At 36.9% G+C, this 12,645-nt stretch overlaps 1 protein-coding gene across 2 annotated transcripts in view; it reads left to right on the top strand.

Moving 5' to 3' along the window:
- LOC126187376 (DENN domain-containing protein 1A-like) overlaps nucleotides 1-12,047 on the top strand; it is a 286,790-nt gene extending 274,743 nt beyond the window's left edge. For both annotated transcript variants that reach the window (XM_049928424.1, XM_049928423.1), the window contains one exon: nucleotides 5,896-12,047. In XM_049928424.1, coding sequence (XP_049784381.1) covers nucleotides 5,896-6,510 — 615 coding nt within the window. In that variant the 3' untranslated portion in view covers nucleotides 6,511-12,047. The remainder of the gene's footprint in view (nucleotides 1-5,895) is intronic.
- Nucleotides 12,048-12,645: the final 598 nt, after the last annotated feature.

Here is a 12,645-nt window from a genome sequence, read left to right as displayed (position 1 = left end):
GGGAGAATAGCAGCCTGCATTGCTGCGAAAGGTGGATATACACTGTACTAGTGCCGACATTGTGCATGCTCTGTTGCCTGTGTCTATGTGCCTGTGGTTCTGTCAGTGTGATCATGTGATGTATCTGACCCCAGGAGTGTGTCAATAAAGTTTCCCCTTCCTGGGACAATGAATTCACAGTGTTCTTATTTCAATTTCCAGGAGTGTATAATAAGGGTACTTCATCTGAATGTAAGTACAGATATATTTTTGATAAATGCTGCCTTGGGCACAAGCTCAAAACTGGTCATGTGATGAATAAATAATCTTTTATTGTGACTGGTAGCAGAAATTTTTCTACACCCTATTCTTATTTCATTCCTATAATCTCCATTTCTCTCTCTTGCATCCCCCCATTTTACCTCAAATACTACTTAGGAATTTCATTTCACAGGCTTGTCATTGTCGAGGTCTCCGATGCATGTCAGCGTGGATGTAAAGTTTGTCTTGCACTGCACTTAACCTCACACTTCATTGGCACCTCCCTATGCCACACACTGATCTTCCCCGATTCTTGTGATTTCTATTATCACATTTCCTAGATATTAAAGTTATCCACAGTTTCAGTTCTTATCCTTTAATATTAATTTGCCCATTGCCATCTGTGCCTTGTCTATTTCCACTGGTTACCACTATAGTCTTTCTTTTCTCCACATTGCATTTCAGTCCGTATTTCTTGATTTTTTTCACTTAAGATATCTATTTCTTCCTGTATATCCTTGCTGTTGGTTCCCCACACCACAGTATCAGCAGCAAAAAGCCATAACTTGATCTCTGTTCCTCTTCTTTCACAATTTCATCCACCATCATTATAAATAAAAATGGTGATGCCGCACTTACTTGTCTTGACCCCATAACATTCCTAAACCAATCAGTTCTTCCAACTTAGGTCTGGACACAGTTGAAGCTTTTGTCTTGAATTGCTTGAAGAATTTCAATAGTTTGTTTTCCAACTCCCTTTCCTTCCAAGGTTTCCCGTACCTTTTCGCTAGAGACACTATCGTAAGCCTTCACCAAGTCAAGAAATGTCGTCACCAGAAATGCTTTCCATCTGTGTCTCATACCAAAGATTAGACCCATTGTTGATCTACCATATTGAAAGCCATACTGCTCCTCTTCTAACTGACCTTCCCCTTTTTCTCTTTTACCTCTTTCCAGTAATTATTTCACTGTAATCATTTCCTAAAAATAAACATTGTGCACATGGTATATCCATCTTGACATACACAGGGTTTCTCCTCTCTTTTTGTCAGTGGTGCTGTGAATGAATGTGTTTTACTTTGTCTTTTATTTGTATGGTGGTCTCAATGCCAGTTTTTGTTCCTGGGTAATTTTCTCTTTGCTGAATCATCATATTCTACAGTTGCCATCCTCTGGCTGAGTCTTGTTTAGAAAATAAGCCCCTCCACGTTTTTCTGTCCTCCAGCGATATTTCTCTGTGCATTCTGCCATAGTCTCCTTCTCTCTTTGTCATATATTCCTTCTCTCCAGCAATCCATGTGTCTCTAGGTCTCGCTCTAGGTCTCTTGCCTCCTGTTGTCATTTTGCCGGCCTTTGTGGCCGAGTGGTTCTAGGCGCTTCAGTCTGGAACCACACGATCGCTAAGGTCACAGGTTTAAATCTTGCCTGGGGCATGGATGTGTGTGATGTCCTTAGGTTAGTTAGGTTTAAGTAGTTCTAAGTTCTAGGGGACTGATGACCTCAGATGTTATGTCCATGCTCCAGACCAGGCTTTTTACATTTTGCAGGAAACTAATGGTTTTGCTTTCCCCTTCATTTGTATCCTTACCGTTTTTATTATGCTTCCCAGATACTTGAAACTTTCCTTTTTTTTTAGTACTTGTCCTCTAATATTAATATCTGTTGATGCTCTATTCTTATTCTCGCAGTCATCATCACTTCACACTTCTCTGAATTAAATTTGTCCATACTGTCCCAGTTTTCTTGTCCTCTCCTTATCCATTTCCCCACATAGTTAAATCAGCTGCAAACACGGTTGCTTTCATATTTTCATCTCTGATTTGCACTGCCACCTCTGTCATTGTTTCATCTGTAACAGTATTAATTCTCTCGCTTCGTCTCATTTTTCTCTTCAAATCACTCCATCTTCTCTCCTCCTACCTTACACAGTTCACACTTCACTGATATATTTCCTTTATTCTTTTCATATTCTGGCTTCCAATTCCGCTTTTTCTGAATGGTTTCATAGATATTGCTTCTTTTGGCATGATCATATTCCTTTTAAATGTCCAGGAAATTTGTTAGTAAATCCTTAATATATTTGCAGTGTCTCTAGTGGAACTGTATTACACTAAATATTAGATCCACAGTCAATGACCCTCCTGGGTTAAATTCGTATTATTCCTCTCTGTCCTCCTCCTGCTCTCTCCTTTCCAAAATCTTCTCGAATACTTTGGTAGCATGACATGCGAAATAAGATGGCTATAATTTTGACATAGTTTCCTGCAGCCCTTCTTAAAACAGGCACTATTATCCCCTTTTTTCAGTCTTTGGGCATCGTCTTTTCTTTCCATTCAGTTTGTTCTCATCACTCGATAAAACCACTGCACTCCAGCAGTGCCAGATGCCCTCACTATCTCCATACTTATTTCATCCTGCCCAGATGCAGTGCCTCCTTTCAGGGTCTTTATCACTTCCTTCTGTCCATGTTAGATCCATCTTGTCATCATCCACATTCTGTGGCTCCTCATTTTCCTCTTCCACTTTTCCATTGGAAAATATATTTCTTCAACATCTCTTTGATTTTTTGTACATTCTCATCTTCTTTTGATTCTTTATTGATCATCCTGACATTTTCCATCAGACCTCTCTTATTAGCCTTCACTGTCCTCTTGCATCATTTTTGTCTGTGCACTTGCATCCATTTCCTCTTCTGTCATGCTGTCTCTCTCTTAACCATTTTCTTCATCTCAGTGTTTTTCTTTCATACTTCCTTTGTTCTCTCGTGAAATACTTCATTTTTCTTTACGACATACTCCCTTGCACCATTATTCCACCAGGGTTTTTTTTTCCACATTTTCATATCAGTGTTTGTTCTGCACATCTTTTCTGTAGCTTCCACCAAAATAGTTTATAACCTTGTCCATTCTTCCATTATTGACTGCATTTCTTCCCTTGGTATGTTTGTCTTTACTATTTTCTGAAATTCTAATTTGCAGTTCTCATATTCCAGTTTTCAAACACACATCCTTCTTTCCTGTCTTTCTACCATCTTTTCCCCCTTAATTCCTTTACCTGTCACTGCTATTTGGGGCAGGTTGTTCCAACTCAGCCCCATGGGGCATGGGTACCTGCAGGCACTCATGGGTTCCCCAGCGAGCAGGCGCTGGGAGTAGACCACCCACAATGGTCATTTCACTGTGCATGCACACTGCTGCATTACATGCCTGTTCCTTGTGCTTCGTAGTGGATGTAGTGATGACAGTGAGTTCTAGAAGCAGCCCTGCCATTTTTGTCAAGTTGTTCTTATTCCTAGTGTTGATACTATGCATTGAGCTGTTGGTTGGAGATAGAGATAGATTACTTGCAACAAAAAAAAAAAAAAAAAAATAATTATTCTCAACAAACAAAAACTTTTCTTCGCAATGGGAAAAATGGGTTGCCTCTGTGTCTTGTGTGTCACAAAGTTTTGAATATGATGAAGAAGATAAAGTATGCTACACAGTAAGGTGAGCTGGACAGTAACGCAAGAAAACAACCTTTTGTCACACTGTAGGGCAATGTTCAACAACAAATAAATCTGACGCAAAATAAATAAATGTGACAAATGAATAGCTTCTTCTTCTTTTCTGTATCTATACAGATTTCATTTACCACATATGTTTTATGAACTATTGTCGATTACTGATGTTAATGAAGATTCAACAGATGCTGAATTTCAAGCAAGCTATAAAGCTGCACATGTCATTGCAACAACTAGAACACTCTTCTCAATGGGTCCCTTGGTGAAATCATGTATGCTCACCATCGTCAAGTGCTAAGTGCCAGCAGATGTTACAAGATTTGAAGGAGTTTGGTTCTACAGGCAAGTTGTATCTTGTTGGATCCGCAGAATTGCCAGACTTCTATAGCTCTGTCGTTAGTCCTTGATGAAACCACTGATGTCACAGACGTTGCTCAGCTTTCAACATTTGTGAGGAGCATTAATTTGGAACTATAGGTTTTTGAGGAGCTGCTAGATGTGAGACAGTTGTAGTATACAACCACAGATTATGACATATTTAAGGTTGTCTGTAAGTCTGTAAAAAACTTGCTTCCCATGGAATAGGGTCTGTTCTGTGGCAACTGATGCTACAGCACAAATGGTTGGGAGTCGGCAAGGTTTCATTACTCATCTGAAGGGAAAAAAATCAAGATGGAAGCTTGGAAAGAAATATCAAGCATACACTGTTTTGTGCACCAGGAGACCATTTGTGCTGAAAGTGTTAAATGTGCTGGCTCAGCAGATGTAAAGTTCTCAATCTACTTTTTTTTATAATTTGGGGAGAAATTGCATTGTTTACGGAAATGAAAGGAGAGAGACAACCATCATTCAGTGATGAGACATGGTTAGCGGACCTGGCATTCCAAACTGACATTACAGGACATTTAAAAAGCTTAAATATGTCACTTCAAGGAAAGGAGCTATTAATTGTTGATATGTGCCATAAAATTAATGCATTCATGGACAAAATTAATCTATTTGAAAGGTAACTTGGTAGTGGAAACTGAACTTTTCTTAAATTTTTTCGTCCCTTCAGTTGTCTGAAGAAATAAGTTTTGGTGATTATCAACAAATTATCATTCAACTTCGTCAAAGTTTCGAGGTGAGATTTCAGGACATGCAATGGCTGCAGAACAAGTTAAAACTGTTTCACTCACAATTTTTAGTTGTGCCAGATGCTGTTCCTTCAGAAATGTAACTAGAAGTAATAGATTTGCAAAATGGCGCACTGCTCAAGGACAGATATTGCAACATAATAAATTTGTAAGATAGTATTGTGATCTTCATGCAAAATACTTTTGCAAATTACACATAAATGTTGCTGACATTGTATGTATTTTTGGCTTAACATATGGTTGTGAACTGCTGTTTTCTGTAATGAAGAGAGTAAAAGCTGCATGGCCCAACATTTAAGAGTATTCTGCATCTTGCGGTAGCACGAGGACTGACATCCTATATTTCAGTAATTGTAGATAAACGGAAATGTATTTTTGAAACTAAATAAAATGTTCATACATTTGGCTTTTATTAATGTTTTTATTTTATTTTATTTTTTTTTTTTATTTATTTATAATCAGTCAGTCAGCGTGTATTGCCTTGCACATGGTCTCCTCCCTGGCCAGTGTCTTGTGCACAGTGCTGCATGTAAACTTCTTGTCCAGTCCTGTCCACGTGTGATACTGCATGCAGTGCGCAAGCTGTTTACTCAGTCTTGCCCGCCAGTGCCCACTGCTGAGCTGTCGAGCTGGAGCAGATCTAGGGCTTCGGAGGTTTTTTTCTTGAGATAATATCTGGTCCTGTCTTATGTAGTCGCTCACAAAATTATTGAACAGATCATGGCTGCAAATAATTTAGTAAATCCACAACTAAAAACTATCTCAATAAAATGTGTGTCAAATGTGCAGATGCAGCTAATGACCAAAGGGAATTAAAATGTTTGCTTTTATTTCCATTATGCTTGGATTTTGGCGTTTTCTTTTGTTCATATACTGCATTGTGCAAATAATTATTGAATTGTTTTAAATGATAATTAATTATCCAATTATTATAACTTTTGATATGTGTCATGACTTTTTTTATTAATTTATTTTTTAAAAAGGAGTTTAATGTTGTTTCATTATGTCATCCTTTAGCCTGGAGCAGAAGCTGATCTTATACGTCTGGACTCTACACCCAGTGATGAAGATTTTGATCCTCTGTTATCAAGAGACCAAGGAGGTGATAATGGAATTTCTTCAAGTGCTGGGAATTTCCAACCATCTTCACAGAAACATATCGCTCTTGAAGGCCTAACTAACCCTTTATATCCTTATTTTGTTCCATCAACGATGGAGAAAAGTCCTGTCCTTGAAAGTACACCACCACCAGCTGGGAACAGAAGCTTTCTTTATTCAGCATCAACAGCACATCTTTTAGCTGCTAACAGACTGCAGACAGGTCAAAGCACATTTTTCTCAGCAGATCCTAAAAATATTCAAAAGACAACAAACTGTACTTTCAGTGCCCCCAGCCCATCGTCAAAGACTTTCTCTCAAACATCTGTCTCTGGAGCAGTAACAAGCAGTCAAGATCTAGATTTACTAAGAGAGTATGGTTTAGATTTCAATAACTTAAGCATTCAGAATGGCAACACAAAGCCTAATTCATCAAGTAATGTACAGCAATCAAATAATATATTTGAAAATTTGGTTGATCTTAGTGATGCCACGTTAAAGAAATCACAGACTCAATGGACAAAATTTGATTAAATCAAATGGTGAGGCCTGAATGTATATATTATATATTGCTCACTGGCCAGTGCATTATTAATAAAATGCTGGTAAACTTGCAAAATGAGGGATGAAGTAGTATATTTGTTATGCGTGACTGAATGAGGGAATGAGTGAAATTGCGCACACTTATGCTATACACAAGAATCCTACTTTTTTTTAAATTAAGGTGTCTTTAATAAAATATTTAAAAAAATATTTAAAATTGTGTGTGTGTGTGTGTGTGTGTGTGTGTGTGTGTGTGTGTGTGTGTGTGTGTGTGTGTGTGTGTGTGTGCAGTTGCGTCTCAAGGTTGGCAGCAGAAAGCAGATGATAAAGGCAACATGTGAATAAACTTGCTCTGCCCTGCCCCATTTGGAAAAAAATGTTATTCTGGTGTTTCATTATTTCTGCCTAAGATATAAAGTTACAGTTGAAATGTTAAAAGTTGTCAGTTGTCATGTTGAACTGTATATTAATGTTTGAACTGTTCTTTTGCAAATAGTGCTGTATTTGCAATGATTTTGAACTGAAAGAGCATTATACATATAAAAGCTAGTCATCTGAAAATATTTTAATGTGCATAAACTTACTGAAAAAACTTATTTGTGTCATATCATTCATTAAATTATTACACTGTAACTTGGAGCTGTGTTTCTTCTTTGGCCTATCAACACTGCTGTGCAAAAAAGTTTGTAAATAATTGACTTCATCACTGAAAATTGTCCAAGTGCATCATAGGATGTCGGATGTATTATGTGAGTACACTGCAAAATAAAAACAGGAACCTTTTATGACTTAAATACTAACAATATGCAGTTTAAGCATCACACATCACATTTAAATTCAAAATTTGCGTTACAAGTACACCACATCACTGCTAGTATGTAGTTTGGACTAACATATTGTAGAATGAGGGGAGGATACATTCATCTGAGATGTGAAGGAATTAATGACACACTTGTATAACTTCTTATCAAAATATCTCTTAGTCAGATTCCATTCATTTACAGATGAGGAAATGAGATAAAGTGGAATGAATGCATCACAGAAGTAATGTCCATAGTGAGTATGTTTTTGTTTATAGTACTTTCTTGGATTCCATTCTACCACTAGCTGTGAAATAAGTTGTGTCGCAAACAGTGTATGGCAACAGGACATCTGTTGATCTTGTTAACATAAGCCAATGTAGACAGTGAAGAAAAAAACAGCAATCAGTCACAAAATCCATAATTTTATTACAGCAGATAAATTTCAGCTATGATATAGTCATCTTCAGTGCATATAACAACAGTTGACATTAATCCATAGTGTTAGTTGGTTGCTGTAGAGCAACGGGAGTCTAACATGAACTCATGTTAGACTCCTGTACACTCTACCCCAACCAATACTGTTTACTACATGTCACTTTGGAGTAATGTCATCTGTTGTTGTAAATGCACTGAAGACGACTATGTAATAGTTAAAATTTAAATCTGCTGTAACAAAATAGATTTTGCAACCAATAGCAGTTCTTTTTTCCATTGTCTATATTCAACAGTTGCTGCGCACAACAGGATCATATGGATTCCAATCTGGGCAGTTAATATATTCAAGTTATTTTCAACAAATAATTATGGTTTATCAGATGTTGAAACAAATTCTAGAATGTCACTGTACTAACACTAAATTTTAACTGAATCACACTTTTATATGTCAGTAGGACTACCATGACTGAAGTTTTCATGGTACTCCTAAATAAATGTCAAGGCAGTAACTGATTCTTTATTTTGGCGGAATTTTAGAGAACAATTCTCCATACATATCCAGATTTCTTTCTTTCTTGGGGCCTTTGTCCCGCAGCAATGCAGGGTGAGCCGTGTTACTATTGATTTGATTTGGCAGTGTTAGTTGGAGAGGGTGGCTGGATGCCCTTCGCCCCCCCCCCCCTCCAGCTGTTTGCATCTGGTGTAAGCCATGGATGGAATAGTGTGAATGTTTTCAAATGTCTGCGAGTCGTGTAACTGAGGTGGAACATGGGGGTCAGCATGGTATTCACCTAGCAGGATGTGGTAAACTGCCTAAAAACAACATCCAGGCTGGCCGGCATACTGCCCCGTCAGTAATCCGCCAGGCGGATACGATCCGGGACCAGTGTGCCTACCCCGAGTCCAAGAAGCAGCGCATTAGCGCTGCCAGCTACCCTGGCAGTTTCATACACATCCAGATTCAGATACCGTATTTACTCGAATCTAAGCCGCACTCGAATCTAAGCTGCACCTGAAAAATGAGACTCGAAATCAAGGAAAACAAAAATTCCCGAATCTAAGCCGCACCTGAAATTTGAGACTCAAAATTCAAGGGAAGAGAAAAGTTTTAGGCTGCATCTCCAAATCAAAACAAAGTTGGTCCATTGTAATATGAGACATAATTTAAGGTTAAATGAATGATGATACAGCTACAGTAGTTTGGTTCGAGTCATAAGTTTAGCAGTTAAGCTTTACCAGGTAGCCATTGCTATGCGTCGGGTGCTCCGTCCGTATTTATATGGGTACCCGTCCTTTTTCACGTGCTTCGTCTGGTTTGAATTGATTGCTTATTTTTCTTTGATCAGATAAGTGCCGTTCTCTTTGTTATAGGTGTTTATGTCACTCTAAGCTGAAAATGCATTGCTGTACTGTGTCATGCATTGTTTGTTGCATTCCGATAATGAGTGTTTACGACCTGTTGCCGCTCGCGGCATGGCTTGCTTTTGTGCGCGCTACCGCCGCTTACAATTAAAAAGAGGAATAGTCTTATTAGCGAAACAATGGCTAGAGAAAGCTATTTGTTGTTACTCACACTGTTGCTTTCTTTGATAATGATCAACAAGAACCAAATGAAAGATTGCGTATGATAGATGTTCTGAACGAGAGTTTAGCGAAAATTTTTCTCCGTTTGAAAATCTTTGCAGCCGCCTCTTTAGTACATTACATTCTGCACAGAAATTAGTCATCTTAGATTTAAAAATCTAGTCAATTGCTGTGCTTCATTTCTGACTGTATCACTATTAGGCACAAGAATAATATGAATATAAACATGACATGATATGTGTATTCTTCCACATTTGCTGTTGTCTCACTCTAGTCTCATTCTAGTTTCGTAGTTTATTAGGCAGACAGGATTTAAATGAGATAGCAGCAAACACAAAAGAATACATGACAAAATGTTTATATTCGTATTATTCTTATGGTGAAGAGAATAGTAGAGTTGGCCATATTAACAAACATCCCAAACAGTCTTGCCAGTCGGATTTTCGTAGTACATTGAAATGCTGCTACATTCGATGATGAACAATACAGAATTTGTATTTACTTCGTTGGATAGTGTATGAAAATGCAGTGGTCGAAACTCGGGGCGGAGAAAAAAGCTCGTCTTCCACCTTTTTTTTTTTTAATTTATTTACTGAAGCAGAGGTTTTGGCGCCAGTATTTATCTTTGTGCCTGCAAAGCATGCCTGTGTAGCACTACATATATTCGACGGCAGAAGTTAATTGGTGCCAAGAAATTGGTGGAGGATGACCTGATGCAGGGTATAAGAAATCGTTATCATTATTTAGCATACAAATGTGAGGAATGTTACCCACAGGTACACATTACTGAAGTTAAGCTCTCATTATCTGTCTCTCTGCCTTCATGCCTTCGTACACTTGAACTCAAAAACAAGATAGTCATGAACTAAAAATAAAATAGACATTTGGATATAAAGTCTTACTTTAAAATCAGCAACATTGACACTCTGTTTTACTCGCCAAAGTGCTGCCTTTTCTGTTTTGGTAACGCTGTAGCATCTACTTACTGTTACACCAACAGCCAGTACACTGGCTTGTTCTGTAAAGAAGTGCACGGTTCCAACTGACTGCACTGAACCATCAGATGTTCCACAGTATTCTTGAGATGTCACAGGGAACATTGCCCACTGTTATCTATGCAAACTTTTCAATTACATCATACCATTGCTAAATTTAAAAAAAAAAAAAAAAAAAAAAAAAAAAAAAAAAAAAAAAAAAAAAAAAAAAAAAAACATGAATCCACTCTTCCATTTGTAGATTAAGTGCATTATCAAATCTGTCTCGATGAATTGATATTTCTAGTTCTTCAAGTAGGTCAAGCTTGCTTCCCTTTTTTGCTGCACGCACCATCTCTAAATCCTCTTCAGTGGCCTTTTCATATATGTGTTTGGCTATTACAGATTTACCATAATTACCCAGTCTGAAACTGAAGAGGTGAGCATTTTACGGAGATGGCAATGTCTTCTTCATGTCCCTTGCAACATTTCTGGAATACTGTGGAACAGTTGATGGTTCAGTGAGAGACCAAATACTTGTTTACAGAACAATCCAGTGTACAAGTGGCTCCTGTCATGTTAAGCAAATGCGACTGGTGTTAACACTATAGAAAAAGGGATGCTTTGGTGAATAGGAAGTTGTATGAAGAACCAAAACAAGTATCAGCCACTGCCAATTTTAAAGTAAGACATGGACTTTATGTCCAAATATCTTTATTTTATTTCATGTATTTTGTGCCTTTTTAAGTGTGTGTGTGTGTGTGTGTGTGTGTGTGTGTGTGTGTGTGTGTGTGTGAAGAATGGGGCTTGTGGATAAAATTTCCCACAATTGTGTGCAGATAACATTTCTTGCAACTTTTTGTTGTATGCTTGATCAGTGTTCTGCACCCTTTTATTACTCACAATACACACAGAAGCGTCTAGACTCACCACGGCATACCAAAATGTCTGTTTCCTAAAAATCATATGAATATTAACACAATTACAAATTATTATGTTGTTATGTATTCATTTGTTATTATTATAAAACATAAGTAGACTCAACCCATGACTCATGCATTTATTAACAACTTATTAACTTTAATTCACTGTAGAAAACAGATATTTCTAATATAATATACTCATATCTTCACTGCGATACTTGAGCCTGTTTCGCTGCACTCAGACACTTGATTTATCATGGAATCATTGACAAAGCAGGCCCCCGGTTCTTCATCGATGAATTTCAATCAATGTCAAGAAGCCAGTTCACATAAATATCTAGTTGAAAATAGTAATATTACATTAACTGCCACCTCAGAAATAGCTAGGTATTCACTGCTTATTCACAACCAAATATGCAAAGGTACTTCAAAAAATTTTGATTTCAGTGTCCTCTAAGCTTTCAAATCTACCAGTTCCTGTTGAAAGCTCTCAGTATCATACCTTTTTGTTTTTTTCTCGTTATTAATTTGTATGAACATTTTCTTTTTCTTTTTAGTAACAAGAAATTTGTACATTGCTGCAGAAGACGGCAAAGATAGGCTCTTAAAATTATCTTTGTAACAGAAGAGCAATGTCCAGGGAATATTAATTTTTTTAACAACTTTTGTTTCAAGCCCACTTGGGAGTACTTATATTTAAGATCTCACATAAAAAGGACATGTAATTTTTACTCGTGTGTCAACAATGTGTGTAGTAAATGCTATGTGTATATAAAAATGCAAGAAAAAATATATATATCAAAAATCAACATAGCCACAAGAATATTTTTATTTATTATGCCAAAATATTCCAAGATTCGTTCATAAGCATGACTTTTGCCCGTGATCATAAGAAGAGGCAGAAATTTCTTCCATCCTGCAAGACATCTTAAAACATATATGTGAATCAGATGTTCTAAAAATCTCCCTGGACAAAGTAAGTACAATTGTCCTATATACAGTATTCATTTTTGTGACTTCAGTATTTGTACTCTTTTTTTTTTTTTTTTTTTTTTTTTTTTTTTTTTTTTTTTTTTTTTTTTTTTTTTTTTTTTTTTTTTGCTACTAGGAAGACTTCATGGCACCAATTTAGTTTCAACAAGAATCCATGCTTTAATTCCAATAGTGCAAGTAGTAATTATCTCTCATTATGTAAATGTCGATTCATATTCTTTGTGTTAGCTGTGGGGCTGCCTCCCTGCATGGTTATTCTAAAAGCGACCAACAGACTAACACAATTGGATTCTGATTTTCCAGGACAGATTCATTGTTAAACATGAACAGACTTTTTCTAGCGAATGTTAAATGAACATTTTCAAAAATTTTGTCTTTATTGTGTAAAAGAAAAACTAATTTTTGTCTATTTTC

Source organism: Schistocerca cancellata, chromosome 5, assembly GCF_023864275.1.
Source record: "Schistocerca cancellata isolate TAMUIC-IGC-003103 chromosome 5, iqSchCanc2.1, whole genome shotgun sequence".
In the NCBI taxonomy this organism is placed as follows: Eukaryota; Metazoa; Arthropoda; class Insecta; order Orthoptera; family Acrididae; genus Schistocerca; species Schistocerca cancellata.
Note: the sequence above shows the minus strand (reverse complement) of the source record. Positions and strands in the feature narration are given on the sequence as shown.